Source organism: Rhinoraja longicauda, chromosome 13 (assembly GCF_053455715.1).
Source record: "Rhinoraja longicauda isolate Sanriku21f chromosome 13, sRhiLon1.1, whole genome shotgun sequence".
Lineage (NCBI taxonomy): Eukaryota > Metazoa > Chordata > Chondrichthyes > Rajiformes > Arhynchobatidae > Rhinoraja > Rhinoraja longicauda.
In genome coordinates, this window is record NC_135965.1 from 24,862,948 (window position 1) to 24,882,335 (window position 19,388).

A 19,388-nucleotide genomic window follows, 5' to 3' on the forward strand; every position below is an offset into this window, starting at 1 on the left:
ACTTCTCTTTGAATGTCCTCCAGCTTCTTCCCTGTTGTCATCAGTCTCTTGATTAGACCTCTCACAGACGCAAGATGAATTTATGTCTACCTTGTTTCGGCGCCGCAATTTTCTCTTAAACTGCGTTTGCTCCATAGGTGTAGCACTCTATTCTACAGTCTGTTTATCTATTTTTTTGCATTGTCTGAAATACTCATGTATGGTATGGATAACACATGACAGGGTTATTTTCACTGCATCTCAGTACACATGACCTTTTGTGTCATTAGAAAACAGATTATTAAAACTCCCATCAGCCACAGAACAGAGCAACCATAAAATATGAAGCTTATTCACCCATGACTGTAGCTCCAAGATGAACATATCTTATAAGTGTTCACTTATGAGTTACTAATGTCCTCATCACCTCTGCATTTGACTATTACAATTCCCTCCCCTCTTCAACTGTAAATTTGTTTCCTAAAGATATGTCCCAATTACCACTTAGTCCCTTTCAGCCATCTCCAGTATCATTGCTAACTTAATTTGCCTCCCATTTCAGCACACCTGACTTTAAAGTACACATTTAGATTTTCTGATCAACTCCCCATTTTCTGTCATTTCTTCCTGCTTTGCAATCCTTTGAGATCGCTGTGTTCAAAAACACTGCAGATGTGTAAGTCAGAAATTAAGACTGCAAAATGTCAACATGTCGGGCAGTGTCTGTGGAAAGAGAAACAGTAACATAGTGTCAAAGAGAGATACAGTGTAGAATTGGGCACTTCAGCCTACCGGGTCTATGCTGACCTATTTAATTTACCTTAACACATTTTGTTCTCGCCACATTTGCATCATCTCCCATTCCTTCACGCATTACAATGACAGATAAACATACCGACCATCATGTTTTTGGTATATGGGAGGAAACTGGAGGACCCGGAGAAATCCCGCATATTCACAAGGAAAGCGTGTAAACTCCATGTTGGCAACATCTGACATCAGGATTGAACCTGTATCACTGGAACTGTGAAGCAGCAGCAGTGCTAGTGTGTTGTCCTTTATCAAACATGAAATGTTAATCCATTTCTCTTTCCCCAGATGCTGCCTAACCTGCTGAGCGTTTTGAGCATCTTCTGAATATCCTCAAAGTTAGACACAAAGTGCTGGAGGAACTCAGTGCGTCAGGCAGCATCTCTGGAGAAAAAGGGTGGGTGACGTTTCGGATCGCTACCCTTCTTCAGACTGAAAGTAGAGGGTGGGGGGTGGGAGGGGGGTTGAAGAGTTGCAGGTGGGAATAGACCAGCACCAGTCTGGGCCGGCCACAAATGATCTCAAGTAGGACGGTGCCTGGTGAGCCGAATGTTAGAGTCATAAAGTCATACAGCGTCAGTCATAGAGTCATCCCACCGACCAACATATGCCATCTACATTAGTCTCACCTAGCAGCATTTGGCCCATATCATTCTAAACCTATCCTATCCATGTACCTCTCTAAATGTTTCTTAAACAATGCGATAATACCTGCCTCTACTTCCTCCGGCAGCTTATTTCATACACCAACCACCCTTTATGTAAAAAGGTTACCCCTCCGGTTCCCATTAAATCTTTTCCCCCCTCACCTTAAATCTGGTTCTTAATTCCCATCCTCTGAGCAAATGACTGTGCATTTACCCAATCTATTCCTCTCATGATTTTGTACACCTCCATAAGATCACCCCTCATCCTCCTGCATTGCAAGGAACAAAATCCTAGCATGCTCAACCCCCCCCCAAAGCTCGGGCCCTTGAGTCCTGGCAACATCCTCATAAAGCTTCTCTGCACCCTTTCCAGCTTGACAACATCTTTCCTATAACATGGTGACCAAAACTGAGCCCAACAAAATGAAACTAAATGTAGCCTCACCAACGTCTTGTATATAACTACAGTATGACCTCCCAACTTCTATACTCAATACTCTGCCTGATGAAGGCAAATGTACCGAAAAACCTCTTGACCACCCTATCTACCTATGACACCACTTTCAAGGAACTATGTACTTGCACTTCTAGAACCCTCTGCTCTACAACACTCCCCAGAGCCCTGCCATTCACTGCGTAGGCCCTGGCATGTTAGACTTCCTAAAATGCAACATCTCACATTTCTCTGCATTAAATTCTATCATCGTTGGCTAGGGTAGGTGAGATCTCAAGAGGAAAACAATGCGGTGAACTGTGGAACTGGTAGGGTAGAGGATGGGAGCAAGTGGGGGACGGGAGCAGGAGATGCAGATAGAAGTTACTTAAAATTAGACAATTCAATGTTCATACCACAGGGTTGTAAGCCACCCAAGCAAAATATGAGGTGCTGTTTCTCCAATTTGCGTGTGGCCTCACTCTGACAATGAAGGAGGCCCACGACAGAAAGGTCAGTAGGGGAATGGGACGGGGAGTTGAAATGGTTGGCAACTGGGAGATCCCATAGGCCTAGGCAGACTGAATATGGTTTAGCAAAACGGTCGCAGAGTCTACTTTTAGTCTAGCTGATGTAAAAGAGCTCACATTGGGAACACTGGATACAGTAGAGGAGGTACATCTGAACCTCTGTCTAACCTGAAAGGACAGTTGGGGTCCCAGGATGGAGTTGAGGGAGGAGGTATCTGGTGTTGCATATCCTGCGGTTGCAGAGAAAGGTACCTGGGGAGGTGGTAGTTGGGTGGTAAGGGATGAATGAACCAAGGAGTTGTGGAAGGAATGGTCCCTGTGAAAGGCGGATAGGCTTGGAGATGGGAAGAGGTGGTTAGTGGTGGGATTACTGAGGAGGTGACGGAATTGTCGAAGGATAATGTATTGGATGCAGAGGCTGGTGGGATGAAATGTGAAAAGTGGTAACTCCATCCATGTTGCGTCTGGGAGGAGGTGGATGAGAGCAGAACTATGGGACACAGAAGAAACAAGTGAGGGCCTCATCTATGACAGAAGGGGGGAACCCATGTTTCCTGAAGAATGAGGACATCTCGGATGTTCAAGTATGGAACACCTTGGCTTGGGAGCAGATGTGGCGAAGACGGAGGGATTGAGTGTAAGGAATAGCATCTTTGCAGGAGCAGGGTGGGAAGAAGTGTAGTCTGGATAGCTGTGGTAGTCGGTAGATTTGCAATAGATGTCCATCGATATCCATTCTTGAGATAACATGGGTTCACCCTTTCTGTCATAGATGATTCCGCCTGCTGTATGAACATTGAATTCTCTGATTTTAAGTAATGTCTACTTACATTCCTCTCCTCCCTCCCTCCCTCCCTCCCCCTTTGCGTCCTTCCGCCACCTTAGCCATTTTACCAGTTACGAACATGCTCAATGTTTTCATCTCCACTATTGGCCGTGCCTTAGGTTGTCATGTCCTATCGTTAAGATTTCTATCTCGGCCCTTCCACTTCACTATCTCATTCTTTTAACTGCTAAATTTGACTACTATGTTTTTAAAATCTTTTCCTTGTCAAATGACATAATGCTTATGTTGGTAAGTGGACTTTTTGCCTTAGTAAAACTCTGATAAACTGCTATCTGATTATATGGAGATCCAGATAGCTTGGCACTAGCTCACCAACCTCCACTCCCAGGGCGTTAGTACCTGTGCTCAATCTAAACTCACTGGAGACCCTGTTCCAAAGTTTCTTTTATACTCACTGGGTTCACTGGAAATGTATTATAATATTATGAAATACCTAATAAAATTAAATGAAAAGTGTGTTGATGATAATAACCAATTGTCTGGAAAGTATGCCATTGAAGTCCCGAGAGTGCCGGATTAACTGCGTCTTGCTGGATAGGAAAATGCACAGTAAAATCCCACAGACTGCAGTGGATTATATAATTAAGTGTTTTTCTGAAGTATCGATTGAAGGTTTTTTTGCTCTGCTTTTTTTTTATAAAGGTGCCATGGGATTGTTTGCATAAGGACATAAGAATTGATACCATGAGCAAGGCCGCTCGGCTCTTCCAGCTGTCCCCACCATTCATCATGGAAACAGCTCATTGTCTACCTGTGCTTGCCCTTTATCCCTTTGTCCCCTTCATATCCAGAACTTACTGATCTTAGTTTAGTTTAGTTTAGAGATACAGTGCAGAAACAGGTCCTTCGGCCCACTGAGTCCACACCGACAGCGATCCCCGTACGATAGCACTATCCTACACACTAGGGACAGTAAAGTGCGTAGTCATGCATTTCAGTAATAAGAATAAAGATGTTGATTATTTTCTAAATGGAGAGAGAATCCAGAAATCGGCGGTGCAATGGGACTTGGGAGTGCTGGTGTAGGACTCCCAAAAAGTCCATTTGCAAGTCGAATCGGTCGTCAGGAAGGCAAATTCAATGCTAGCATTTATTTCAAGAGGACCGGGAATACAAAAACAGAGATGTAATGCAGAGGCTCTATAAGGCGCTGGTCAGGCTGCATTTGGAGTACTGTGAACAAATTTGGGCCCCATATCTGAGGAAGGGTGTGCTGGCTCTGGAGCGGGTCCAGAGGAGGTTTACAGGAATGATTCTAGGAATGTGGTTGGGCATATGATGAGCGTTTGACAGCACTGGGCCATCTATTCGCTGGAGTATAGAAGGTTGAGGGTGGACCTCATTGGAACTTACAAAATAATGAAAGGCCTAGATCGAGTGGATGTGGAAAGGATGTTTCCACTGGTGGGAGAGTCTAGGACCAGAGGTCAAAGCCTGAGAAATAAAGGGTGCTCTTTTAGAAACGTGAGGAGTAATTTCTGTAGTCAGAGGGTACTTCATTTGAGGAACTCATTGCCACAGAGGGCTGTGCAGGCCAAGTCAGTGAATGTTTTTAAGGCAGAGATAGACAAATTCCTGATTAAAACGGGTATCAAGGGTTATGCGGAGAAGGCAGGAAAATGGGAGAAAGAGGCAGAGATCAGCCATGATTGAATGGCAGAGTAGACTTGATGGGCCGAATGGTCTAATTCTACTCCAAAAACCTGTGAACTTGTGGGACAATTTACAACCGAAGCCAATTAACCTACAAATCTGCACGTCTTTGGAGTGTGGGAGGAAACCAGAGAAAAACCACTTGGTCATGGGGAGAACATGCAAACTCCGTACAGGCAGCATCTGTAGTCAGGATCAAACCCAGGTCTCTGGCACTGTAAGGTAGCAACTCTACCACTGAGCCACCTCTGTTTGAACACATTCAGTGTCTGAGACTCCACAGCTCTCAGGCGTAGAGAACGCCATCAAAATCCACTATCTTCTACAGGACATAAGCTCCTGGATTCTGAGTCTTCTTACTCTGAATACCCTGTCAACCCTGATTCTCGTCCACCAGGGGAAACATCCTTGTCAAGACCTGGACAAAATTTTGCAAGTTTCATTGAAATAATTTCTCATTCAGACAGAATACAGACCTTGCCTACTCAACACCTTCCAAAACATCAGAACTGCCATCTCCGGAACAAGTCCAGTGAATGTTCTCTGGACATTATCGATCTGAGTAAACCCTTTTTTCCCCCTCAGTAACAAGATCAGAACTATGTAGGGGTATCTCACTGAGGTCGTACATAATCAAAGTCAAATATCTTCTCGACTGAACACAAATCATCTCTAAATATGGGGTATTGTACCATTTCCCTTCCTGACGGTTTTGTGATATGACATTTTTCAGTGAGTGGTATACAAATAACTTTAAACAACCTGTGTGGGCATCCAAGCATTGGTTTACAATGAAGACAGACACAAAAAGCTGGAGTAATTCAGTGGGACAGGCAGCATCTCTGGAGAGAAGGAATGTGTGATGTTTCGGGTCGAGATCCTCCTTCAGACAATGTTATGTGAAACGTAACACTTGTCAGGTCCCTCCAATTTACCATTAACCACACATTACACCGGCCAAGAAGCTTAATGTGCTGGTAATGGCTGCCCTTAAGCCATTTTGAAGAAGGGTTCCACTCTGAAATGTCACCTATTTATGTTCTCCGAAGATGTTCCCTGACCTGTTGATCCAGCACTGGTTTTTTTTCTCGCAGTTTCCACCACAGATATTCCCTCATTAAATTATGCCTGACCCCTTCCCCCAACTTCTCTCCTCCTGAACACTAACCTATCTCTCTTTCCCAGCTCTGATGAAGGGTCGCAGACCCAGAATGTTAACTGTTCCTCTTTCCAGGACGGCTGCCTGCCTTGCTGGGTTTTTCCAGTATTCTCTGTTTTTATTTCAGATCTCCAAAATCAGAGTTATTTTTTACATTTTCACCTCCAATTGAGTAACTCAGCAGGTCAGGCAGCATCTCTGGAGAACATGGATATGTGACATAGATCGAGCACACAGTCCCTGCACAATTTGGAGGTGAAAATGTAAAGAATGCTAGTTTTGAGAGGTAGCAGTTATGTTTTGGTATGGAGGTGGTGTCTGCGAAACCCACCTATGTACGTATTCTGATGCAAAACATTCTTCTGCCCTTTGGACTTAGGGAATTCAATCCGACCAGTCATATTTACAGATATGAGTGTTATATGCAGTGCTGGGCATCACACTGTGATTTCGATATGATTGCATGGAGAGGGTGTTGAGTCCCAGGACGTGGCCAGGAGTGGAGGACTTTATCATATCATATCATATCATATCATATATATACAGCCGGAAACAGGCCTTTTCGGCCCACCAAGTCCGCGCCGCCCAGCGATCCCCGCACATTAACACTATCCTACACCCACTAGGGACAATTTTTACATTTACCCAGCCAATTAACCTACATACCTGTACGTCTTTGGAGTGTGGGAGGAAACCGAAGTTCTCGGAGAAAACCCACGCAGGTCACGGGGAGAACGTACAAACTCCTTACAGTGCAGCACCCGTAGTCAGGATCGAACCTGAGTCTCCGGCGCTGCATTCGCTGTAAAGCAGCAACTCTACCGCTGCGCTACCGTGCCGTTATCGGAAAGACTCTAGTTATATTATTATCCAATAAGATGAGCTTTTTTTTTCTGAGGCAAAGGTGGTTGAGGTGTGACTGATAGAATTTTATAAATGATGAAAGGCATGAACACGGTAGATGGTCAGAATGGTTTTCCCAAGGCAGGCTTAGCAAAAACATGAGGGCATAGGTTAAAAATGAGAAGAAGGAATTTTAAAGAGGATCTTAGGGTTGATATCTGGAATGTGCTGCCAAAGGAGATTGTAGATCAGATACAATCATTATGTTTAAGAGGTATTTACCCAAACACAAACAGGCAAGGCATGGAAGGATATGGTCCAAATGCAGGAAAATGGGATTAGTGTAGATGGGTAAAAATGTTGGCATGGAGCTGGTTCAAATGTTGGTTGAAGGCCCGTTTGTGCTGCATGACTCTAAAACGCAATTCCCTCTCCTTAGTTCCCTGCATTCCTACAGCATATTCATATGCTGACATATGCCTAATCATTCCCCTCTCATTCCTTTGCCACCCACTAAGGTGCAGTTTACAGTGAAGTTACCGCTCCAGTACATTTTTGGGATGTGTGAAGGAATCGGAGTCCGTTACCCACCTCCCCGTTACCCATGGAAGCCCATGCGGTCACAGCTCCACGCAGGCAAGACCCGAGGTTGGCATTGAGACCGGGTCGATGGTGTTGTGAGGTGACTGCACGTACAGGTGGCATTCATTCTTGTATTTAATTGTTGTTATATCTAACAATACCATGTGTACTTTATGAGCTTCGTGCAAAATAATAGACAAAATAGACAATAAACTAATCTGAATCTGAACGTCACCGCACCCATAAGCATGCTTGATTTCTACAGTGCCCTCCATAATGTTTGGGACAAAGACCCATCATTTATTTATTTGCCTCTGTACTCCACAATTTGAGATTTGTAATAGAAAAAAATCACATGTGGTTAAAAGTGCACATTGTCAGATTTTAATAAAGGTCATTTTTATACATTTTGGTTTCACCATGTAGAAATTATAGCAGTGTTTATATATAGTCTCCCCATTTCAGGGCACCATAATGTTTGGGACACAGTAATGTCATGTAAATGAAAGTAATTATGTTTAGTATTTTTGTTGCATATCCTTTGCATGCAATGATTGCTTGAAGTCTGCGATTCATGGACATCACCAGTTGCTGGGTATCTTCTCTGGTGATGCTCTGCCAGGCCTGTATTGCAGCCATCTTTAGCTTATGCTTGTTTTGGGGGCTGGTCCCCTTCAGTTTTCTCTTCAGTATATAAAAGGCTTGCTCAATTGGGTTCAGATCGGGTGATTGACTTGGAATTGACCACTCAAGACTTGACCATTTTTTGGCTTTGAAAAACTCCTTTATTGCTTTAGCAGTGTGTTTGGGATCATTGTCTTGCTGTAGAATGAACCGTCGGCCAATGTGTTTTGAGGCATTTGTTTGAACTTGAGCACAAAGGATGTGTCTATACATTTCAGAATTTATTATGCTACTACCATCAGCAGTTGTATCATCAATTAAGATAAGTGAGCCAGTACCTTCAGCAGCCAAACATGCCCATGCCATAACACCCCCACTACTGTGTTTCACAGATGAGGTGGTGTGTTTTGGATCTTGGGCAGTTCCTTCTCTCCTCCATACTTTGCTCTTGCCATCACTCTGATATGTTAATCTTCGTCTCATCTGTCCACAAGACCTTTTTCCAGAACTGTGGTTGCTCTTTTAAGTACTTCTTGGCAAACTAAACTGGCCATCCTATTTTTGTGGCTAACCAGTGGTTTGCATCTTGCAGTGTAGCCTCTGTAGTATTTCTGTTCATGAAGTCTTCTGCCGTCAGTGGTCATTGACAAATCCACACCTGAGTCCTGAAGAGTGTTTCTGATCTGTCGGACAGGTGTTTGGGGATTTTTCTTTATTGTAGAGATAATCCTTCTGTCATCAGCTGTGGAGGTCTTCCTTGGCCTGCCAGTCCCTTTGCGATTAGTAAGCTCATCAGTGAGCTCTCTTTCTTCTTAATGATGTTCCAAACAGTTGATTTTGGTAAGCCTAAGATTTGTCTGATGTCTCTAACAGTTTTATTCTTGTTTCTCAGTCTCATAATGGCTTCTTTGATTTTCATTGGCATAACTTTGGTCCTCGTGTTGATAAACAGCAATAAAAGTTTCCAAAGGTGATGGAAAGACTGGGTGCCGAGAGCTCTCTTATACCTGCATGAAGGAGGCAATTAAACACACCTGAGCAATTACAAACCCCTGTGAAGCCATGTGTCCCAAACATTATGGTGCCCTGAAATGGGGGGACTATGTATAAACACAGCTGTAATTTCTGCATGGTGAAACCAAAATGCATAAAATACCCTTGAATAAAATCTGACAATGACCACATGTGATTTTTTTTTCTATTACAAATCTCAAATTGTGGTGTACAGAGGCAAATAAATAAATGATGGGTCTTTGTCCCAAACATTATGGCACTAACTTTTCTTTCAGTTCCGATGCAGGGCGATGGACCCGGGATCTTAATAGCGCCCCTTTCCCTGCGGATGCTCCCGGGCCCGCTGCTCTGCTTTAATTTCAGATTTCCAACATGTGCAGTGATTTGTTTCCGGAGACCTGAGCTATAATTCGCACACAATTAGACGGTGGCGAAGGGTGAACGCGGAGCGAGAGGAGACGGAGTGCGCAGTTCTCGCTGCTCCCACTAGATAGTGCCATCTCACTTTTCTTTGCACTTGCAGCTTCTGGAATAGTGCAAAGTTTGCTGTTTGCTGCACTCACCAGGAGTGGTCGGGGGGAGAGGCGGGCCATCTGCTGATTGGTGTGCTGGGGGCAGCGAGAGGAGAGGGGACTGGGATGGGATGGGGAGGGGAGGGGAGGACGCTCGCCTGTCGGTGAGAGTGGAGCGCTTCGCTGCTGCCCAGCGTGCAATGTAACACACACACACACATACAGACACACACACACATACACACACATTAACATCAGCATCAGCGAGAGACCTCCGGGCACGATCCAGAGCATGGCTTCTCTTCTGCTTCTCTGCCTGCTGCCTGCAGTTGCTGCCGTGGAAGGTAAACCAAAAACCCTCCTCACCTGTGCAGCCTTGCATTGGTGGGGAAACTTGCATGTTCCAAGTCAAAAGTTGCAAACGAGCTTTCTAGGGGGAAAGTGACCTTCTTTCTGCTTGTGGAAAAAGTCATGCATTTTTACCTCTGCGACCACCCCCTCTCCCCCTTGCAGCAGCGATGCAGTGGATTTTAGGCAAGAGTTCATTCAATGATGCATCGAGGCAGTGTGAGTGAGTGAGCTCAGCTGATGGACGGACCAGCCTGCGGCTTGGATTGCCCGGGATACCCCTCCTGTAACCACAGCCCCTCTCCCTCCCGGCGCACCACCGGGGCTGCTTGGCAGAGCTGGGTTCCTGGCGCTGTCCGGTGTGTGTTTGTGTGGGGTGTGTGTGTGTGTGTTTGTGTCTCTGAGTGTGTGTGGGGTGTGTCTGTGTGGGGGGGTGTGTGTGTGTGTGTGTGTGTGGGGTGTGTGTGTGTGTGTGTATGTGGGGTGTGTGTGTGGGGTGTGTATGTGTGTGTTTGTGTCTCTGTGTGTGTGTCTCTGGGAGTGTGTGTGGGGTGTGTATGTGTGTTTGTGTCTCGTGTGTGTGTGTGGGGTGTGTATGTGTGTCTCTGTGTGTGTTTGTGTCGCTGTGTGTGTGTGGGGAGAGAGGCTCGGGTGGCGATCGGCGGCGGCGCGGTGTCTGCACATTCCGACACAGCGGACCGCGCCACTTAGCGCACTCCAGAAAACGGGACTTTCCCGCAAGAGCGAAGGCGAAAGATGTCGGGGACTGCGATGTTTTTGTCCATCTACCTGGCTGTGCGAGCGGTGCTCGGGAGCCGGGTGTGATAAACGGGTGTGCAGGTGTTTCGTGGGTGAACGGGAATCGTCTGCCGCTGACCGTGTTAGCCCTGCTCCAATGTAGACAATGGCCAGGGTCTCTCTCTCTCTCTGTGTCTCTGTATCTCTCTCTGTATCTCTCTGTATCTCTCTCTCTGTGTCTCTCTGTCTCTCTCGTTGCCCTGGAATGGCTTCATGAGTAATTCGGGCTGTTTCTGCAATATCGCAGAGAGCCACGGTCGTGTTTAAATGTGAATACCTGGTGTGCTGTAATGTACAAAGTTGCATTAAATATATCTTCAGCGTTGTTCTCGATCTCCTGCCTTCTGCCGCTAATCTCCCCCTTCTCTGCCCTTTCCAATGGGTGTTTTAAACACCGAAAGTGTTTCGGGCAGTGGACAGCATGGGGATTATATTGTACCTCCAATCTCTGGGAAGCAGTCTTTTTAAGAATGTGCAGTGCCTCCAAAGCGTGCACGATCCTAGTGTTTTACGGTGCCGGCTATTGTTTTACTCTCGCTCTCTTTAACATATTTCCGAGATACAATAACCTGGCTCAGATGTTCGTGCAACCTGCCAGATCCCAATCAGCAAAGCTGGGATTGCATATGTGTTTAAGAATCCGTAAAGCACATAAATAAATTAATTTGCGTTTTACGAGCCAGTCCTGGCCACTGTTGTTTAGGTTCGGGGAGACTGGTAGGTGGTGGTGGGGGGACTGGAAGCCGGGAAATAGGATGGTCTCATTATTGCAACCGGTGCCTTCAAAATGCTTGTTGAGTTGCTCGAGGAGTGCCTCAACGTCGCCACTCTCCGAGTTCATTAATACATTGCTTCTAATGAGTCTTCTAATGAGGGTCTCTGGGGAGATGGGGCTTCACAACCCATCTCTCCTCCTCCTCCCCCAAGCCATTTCAAACGCATTTGCCTGCAAGTCACATCTTCCTCCGCCACTAATCCAAGGGGGGATTTGCGAGATGTCAAGACAGGAGGAAAACCTTTCAGCTTGCAATAAATGCAGTGGGGGAGGGGGCTGAAGACTGGGACAAGGGTCTCTCGGCCACAGGACTGGGACCTGTGGCAATTCCCTGGACCCTGTCTTGGCTGCAACCTGTCCAGCTGCTACAGTGGGGAGAAATTCACCGCACGCTGCCTGGGATCGCCCGAGAAGCCTCCACATCGCATCTTGAGTGTTCTTTGTAAAGGAGGGTTACGTTTTCCCCCAGCGGGAGCCATGAAATGTAAACCAACCATACGTGTAATGCTCCGAGGGCCTTCAGGGTCCCAGATAGTGTCTCTTTGTGGTGGTTTCAGGGTTACACTCTCGAAGAATGTGCGAAGTTGGCTACGCGCAGAAAATGTCCATCAGGGCTCAATATCGAGTGGATCAAGTTCTCTCTCGCTCGACACAGAGTAGTTTCAAACCCCGTCCACGTATTGTCCAACGCAGCAGCTCTGCGAGTAGCCGGCATGACCGGGTGATCTTTAACTCCTGTGCACGGCAGCAACTGTTTCTCAAGTATTTTAAAATCCTATGCAAGGCTATAGTGCAACTGAAACTCTGAAATCCAAGTTCATAATAAAATGGGAAGAAGTAATCTGGGTGTGTGTACGCGCTCACTCTCTCACTCAGTCTGAAGAAGGGTTTCTACCCCGAACATCCACTCCTCTCCAGAGATGCTGCCTGTCCCGCTGATTTACTCCACTATTCTGCGTCTCTCTCACTCTCCCCTTTTGTCCACTTCTCTGGGTGTACGTCTGTTTGTGGGAATGTCTGTGTGTATGTGAGTGCGATTGTGTGTGTTTCTGACTGTCTCTGTTAATGTGTATCTGTCCCCATGAATGAGGTGCATGTGTGTGCATGCACCTGTCCTAATAGGGGGGTGTGCAATTATGTATGTCTGTGTGTGCATGTATTTTTCAGAACGTTTCTGTGTGCATTTGCATGTGCCCCCAAGTATGTGCGTATCACCCTGAATGTGTCTCGCTGAGTGTGAATGTGTGTGTGTTTCCTTAAACATATTTGTGTGTCTTCCTGAGTGAATATCTGCCTATGTTTGTGAGTGTTTCCCTGTTTGAGTCTCTTTCTTTCTCTTTCCTGCTGCTTTCATCTTGCTCGGCCTGGCTAGTTATCAATCTTGAATCTTTGCTGTGAATAAGGTTGAGGTTTTTGCCGGGGAGTTATAGAGCAGGAGTCGGGTTCAGCGAGGAATTAATGGTGGCCATGAAGGAAGAAGCTCATAGTTAGCGGGAGACGTGTGACACCAGCTTTCACTCCTGTTCTGTACCGTACTTATTTCATACAAATTAAAGCCCAGTGTCAAATTCTGAATTTGGGTCCAGTCATCAGGATCTCCTTTAAAGAAACATGACCTTGCATGTCATACCATTATAGGTTATTCATCTGGTCATTATAGCTCCCCATTTATGAGATAGATATCTGATCAGAGTGTCAGAGTTTGTTGCCATTTTGAAGCCAAAGAATGGGTCTGCAGGGTGTGATAATGAAAACTCTAAAATCTGCTGCTTCTGCCTGCAATATGTGGATATAATCTGTTGAATTGTAACGTAGAAACTGCTAACAGTTTTATTTGCCTGCACGGTCATCACTGTTTGAGTTTATAGTGGTGAAGTGGACCTAAAACCATAAAGTAGTTTTAGTAAAACGAGAATATGTTCTTTTAATTATCAGTGCAGTTAGCTTAAATTAAACAAAATAGTTTTTCTCCTAGTTGTTTCAAAGAAAGATGTTTGAAAAATGATGCGAAGAGTAAACTGATATTTTCTTTTAGAATGTCAGTATGAATGGTGTTCATTGTATCTCTCGTGCAGGCAAAGACAATGTGGGCACATCCTTAATATAAAGGCATGTACAGACACTGTTGGTTTCAGGAGCAAGTTGGTCAAAAATGGCGATTGCTGTGTGAAACCGTTGATGTTCAATAGATTCTGGCTGCTCACTCTGGCATGGTTCCACATGTGGAAGAGTTTCAAATGAGGGAATGGAGGTGCAAGATTAGGGGTTGGTCATTTGTAACTGAGCTGAGGGAACCTCTCGAATCTCTGTAATTCTCTACCCTGGAAAGTTGGATCCTTGGAACTACTTAAAGTGGAAGTAATTACATTTTTGAAAGATAAGAGAATTGCAGGCAAAGGGGAATTGTCACTTAAGAGGAGTTGAGGTTTGGGGCAGAACAGTATGGCAGGCTTGAGTGGTCGAGTGGCCCACTCCTGCTCCTAGGTTCCTGTGTGCAGAACTTAATGACGATCACATTACGTAGATTACTATTACAGTACAGCACAGGAAATGTTTGTGCCAAACATGATCCCGTTAAACTGATTTTCTTGTGCCTGTACATGATCCATATCCATTTGTACCAGCATCTGCAGTTATTTTCTTATCCATATCCCTCTATTCCCTGCACTTCCATATGCCTATCCAAAAGCATCTTAAACGACACTATCATATCTGCCTCCACCATCACCCCTGGCAATGAATTCCAGGCCCCCATTACTCTCTGTGTAAAAAAAAAACTTGCCCCACACATCTCTATTAAACTTTCCCGCTCTCATCTTATAGCTATGCCCTCTAGTGTTGGACATTTCCACCCTGGGGGAAAAAGATTCTGACTGTCTACCCTATCTACAGCTCTGTTATATTTCTATTAAGTCTCCCTTCAACCACCAACTTTCCAGAGAAAACAACCCAACTGTAGCTTAAACCCTCTAATCCAGGTGGCATTCTGGTAAACCACTGCACCCTCTCCAAAGCCTCCATATCTTTCCTGGAATGGTTCTTGGTGATCTCATGGCTATGTGTGGTATTTGGCGATTGAAACTTTTAGTAATTTGGTCACGATGAATGATAGAATAGAGTGAATGAGCTAACTGTACCTTTGAGTGGGTGCCGCTGTTGTACAGTATCAGTATATTCTGTTGGAGGTGATGTGCATGCTTTTATTTTCTGCTAAGACTGGAGTTTTTTTGAGCTGAGGTAATCTGGTAACCCACTGCTCCAGTTAGCCTGGCTCCAGTAGACAGATCTATCAATCACAATCTGCTGGGACCAAGTCAATCTTCCAAGGCTGCGAGCCAGACATAGATATAATATAGCATGAAAACAGGCCCTTTGGCTCAACTTACCCATGCTGACCTAGATGCTCCATCTATACTAGTCCCACCTCCCCATGTTTGGGCCATATCCCTGTAAACCGTTCCCAGCCATGTACTTGTGCGAATGTCTTTTTAATGTTATTGTAGTGCCTGTCTCAACTACCTCCTCTGGAAGCTCGTTCCATATACCTTCTTCACCTAAATACGGTTCTTTTCCCACAAAGGCAATGCATTTTTTTCATTTCCCGCATGATTCCTACTGTTGGGGAGAATGATTTATAAACTCTGTTCTCACATCCCACAGCTCAGTCTGATCTCACAGAATGGAACTGTATTAGAGAGGGGATGGATGATTTGCTCCTGTATTTCTGCTTTGTGCTGCAGTTGTATTTTCTGGACATGTAAAATGTGAAAGGGGGGTAGGAGGGTACTTGCAATCCATTGTCCATGCAGGTCGTAAAGGTTATTTTGACTCCATCTCTCTGGGCAGTGGGTCAAGGTCAGGGGTTATTGACCTCTGCATTTAACATAACTGAAGGCAGCACATCCATCTTGGACTTGAAAGGCATGCCATTAACTGGTACTACCTTTGTCACTGGGCTTGCACTTCCTATGCACCATACAAATAATGGCTGGAATGGAAAATGATTTTCTCAGTAACTCTAGGCACATTGGAATTCCCAATGGAAAGTAACACTTTGCTGTGTTTATTTTCTGTTGGGGATCTCGGAGATGGATAATGGTGCTATGGGGGAAACAAAAACACAAAAAATATTCAGTTGAACACAGCAGGGAGGATTTTGAGTAACCATCTACTGTTTCTACTGTTGGATGCTCCCCCCAAGTTCAACCTCAGCAGTCTGCGTTGTACCATTCTGAAACTAACCTGAACTGGGTACTGCCATTTTACATGCTGCTTCAGAGCACATGAAAAGGCTAAAGAGGGGCAAAGTATGTGAAATATTTTCCTGGGGTCGTGAACTTCAGGGGTCTTATTTCGCTCTCTGCAGAATTAACATGGGCAATCAGACACGATCGTGTCTCCATCCCAACTGTGCTTACCTTGATGGCCGCTGTTTGCCTCTTGTGTGGGCTGTGATCTCTACTGTTGCCTGGAACAAATGCAACCCATTTCCATAGCAACCTCCCAGCCCCTAACGCAGGGCATTCTAAACTTAGCAAGTCCCAAGCACTGATGTATGTGCACAGGGATGTTTATAAATCTGCAAGTGTGCTCTTCCAGAGATGGGTCCAGGGTTTGTTGGAACATGGCATCTCACGATGTGCCCCAGTAGTTTGACCTTGCACTGCACATTAGAGCTAAAATGAAAATAGCCCGTGGGATTGGAAACATGAGCTGATAATGACACAGCAAGATCACGGGACATCTGGGGCCAGAGTGTATGATGAAACGTGCAGTTTATCTCTATAACAGGTGGGATTTAATGATTTTGTTGGAAAGACTTACTGCTATCAGATAGAGAATGAGAAATAATGGGGGAAAAATTGTTAGAGTGAATGAGAGTTGAGAAAGAAAAATAGGAATAAACCATTTTCGGTATGTTTAAATCATCCCGCAGTTACTGAGCCATTAAAATAGTTCTTATGCTGTTGAGCATCATCCTACATTGACAATTGGTGTGGACTGCACAAGATTAGTAATGTCAGGAAATTCACGTAATGGCTAAGGACATGGTGCTGTTGAACAAGGTTAACAGTGGGAAACAAAATCGTCAACTTGTGGCGAATGGCATTTCACAAGACACTGTATCACTCACAGGATAATAACCAAGCACATCATCTTCATTAGTGCTGTTGAATTTACCACATCTACAGTCCAAAGCATAATATTGACAGCTCCACAGATTTAGGATGGGGAACCAGACACCATTACAAGATTATACCACACCTCGCGGTCATTATAGATCCTTCAGTTTGCTCTCTCCAGCAATGCTGTACGACCTCAATATTGGCCATTGGGGATATTCAATACTACACTGAACCCATTAAAACACACAAGCACTTAACTCTCAAGGACTGTGTTATGAGAATGGAATGTTTATTTTACAAGAAGAAACATAATACATTTTGAGTTTTCCTTCTGTTCCTCTGCATAGAAAGTGGTGGAGGTATTTCATCAAACATTGCCATATTCTTGTGAATACAAGGAACTTCGAATGCTGGTTTACAAAAAGAGACTACCTTTCCAGATGAGAGAGAGGTTCACGTGCACCTCCTCTAACCTCACCAACTGCACCTGTTGTTCCCAATGTGGTCTCCTGTACTTCGGTGAGACCAAGCATAGGCTTGATCATTGATTTACTGAACACTTGTGCGCAGTCTGCCAAAGCCAACTGAATCTTCTGCTTGCAAACCATTTTGACTCTTCCCATACTGACACTTCTGTACTGGGCCTCCTCCATTGCCAGATCGAGGCCACATGTAAACTGGAAGAACAATACTTCATATTCCGCTGGGGTAATTTACATCCCAATGGTATGAGCATTGAATTCTTCAATGTTAGGTAACTACAGAACACCCCCGTCTCTTGTGTCAATTATTTCTCCCCTCCCCATCTCCTTCCAACTACATTCCTTCCTTTGACTTCACAATTAGCAACACTCATTCCTTTTGTCTCACACCTTCAGTCTTTTCATCTCTGGCCTTTGTCCACCATTTGCCTATCAAAATCCTCCTCCCTCACTTGCATCAACCTATTACCCACCAGGCTTTGCCCTGACTCCCATCTTTTTCCCCGTCCCATCTACAGCTTGAAGAAGAGTCCTGACCTGAAACACCACTTATCTCGCTGGGTTACTCAAGCACTATATGTCTTTTTTATTGTTATATTCTTTCTCCCCTGAGAAAGGAATTTGAGCCTAAACGAGGTTCTATTTCTGTGGTTTTAATTGTAAAAAAATGACACTAGATTTTCCATTGGTGTTTTTTTCCCTCTCAAAAGAGCTATATATTTTGCATTGAGAATCCAACAATTGGGGTTGCGCATTTCCTTTATTTATTGGAGTCTGGTCTTGTAGGCATTTGTGCACTAAAATAACGATAATCCACTATCCCATTGCTTGGAAATCCCATGGTTCAGCATCAGCCTCACTGGGTGATGTTCCCTTGCTCCTTTTAAACTCACCTGTATCCTGTTCCCTCACACTTTCTAAACTCACTAGACTTTATTTCTATGCTCTCCTTGAACACACTGAAAAAATATTGCTGTACTGTGCAAGCCAAAATAAATTGAACTAAAAGTATGTTGTCAATAGAAGTGACATCCAATAACCCAAGGAATCTGCCAATCTGGCACCACCATGGTCATGAGAGTGCTGGGTTATCCTTGAAAGTAATTTCTTGCTGTGATGTGATCGGAGGAAAGTGCCTGCTTCAGGCTCTACGGTTGAGCATGCACAGTGTTCAGCCCATTGGAGTTGATTGAGTGGATCAAACCTTGGTGCTGGGAATATTGATCTGGGAAGGACTGCTGGCATTGTATTGTTTGTGTATTTGGAGAATTTAGCTGGGAATTTACCACAATTGGCATCTTTCCAATTCTTTGAGCTGCCTGCCGTCAGTTGTCCATGTGTGAGGAGCACGGAGGAGTGGAGGAACCACTGTTGCCCAGACAAGGTGCATGATGTTTACCTTGCAGATTGAAGTCTTATATCATTCCTTGCCGACAGTCAAGAATCCACAACATGATCTTGGTTCATGGGGATCACCTTGCACACATGGGGAGACACCTCTTAACATCCATCATCACTGTCCCCAGTATGCCAATGTGACTTTCAGCCACTGGTGGAAAAGGGTGATCAAAAACAAAGGAAAGACAGTACTTAAACTCCATTCTTCTCCTTAATCGATAACATAGTAAATCCAGGGTGTGTTATTTCTTGGTTTTCCATGAGCATTTACACTTTGGACAATTGCTCATTTTTAGGAGACGTGTTGTGCATGTGAATGATTTTTATCAGTTTGGCAAACTCCCAATCTTACTCCTTTGGGATTATCAGCAGGGCTGAGTGGCCTGTGGTATTGCAGGCTGTACTGAGGGCACTTGCTATTGATTGCTTTATTGGAGAGCTGTGTGTGATTCTGCTGGCAAACTGGCTGTGGGAACCATGAGGCAAAGTGTTCCACAGAAGACTGAGAGAAAACGGATATCGCTTTCATGTGCAATGAAAACCTTGATAATGACCTGGTGAAAGGTATTTATCACAGACAATGGATACCACTTCCCTTCATTACACTTAATCCAATAACAAATGTTAAATAAAAGTAAGATTTAACACCAGCCTGAAAATAATCTACCTGGTGAATTAATGTTCTGATAAAAGCCATTCGTTGTAATTGGTGTCAACTGTACTGGCTGTGTTGATATTTATGCACTTCCAGGGCTTCTACTCACTGAGTTTTGGAACAACTGCAGCAACAGTGTGACGTGTTCACACAGCTTGAATCTGCAGCAGGGC

The 19,388-nt window shown here is 44.7% G+C and overlaps 1 protein-coding gene across 1 annotated transcript in view; it reads left to right on the forward strand.

Annotated features, from left to right (window-relative positions):
• Positions 1-9,783: 9,783 nt before the first annotated feature.
• The window catches only part of LOC144599564 (ephrin type-B receptor 1), a 424,097-nt gene continuing 414,492 nt past the window's right edge, over positions 9,784-19,388 (forward strand). Inside the window, exon 1 of the mRNA XM_078410599.1 lies at positions 9,784-9,977. Coding sequence (XP_078266725.1) covers positions 9,926-9,977 — 52 coding nt within the window. The 5' untranslated portion in view covers positions 9,784-9,925. The remainder of the gene's footprint in view (positions 9,978-19,388) is intronic.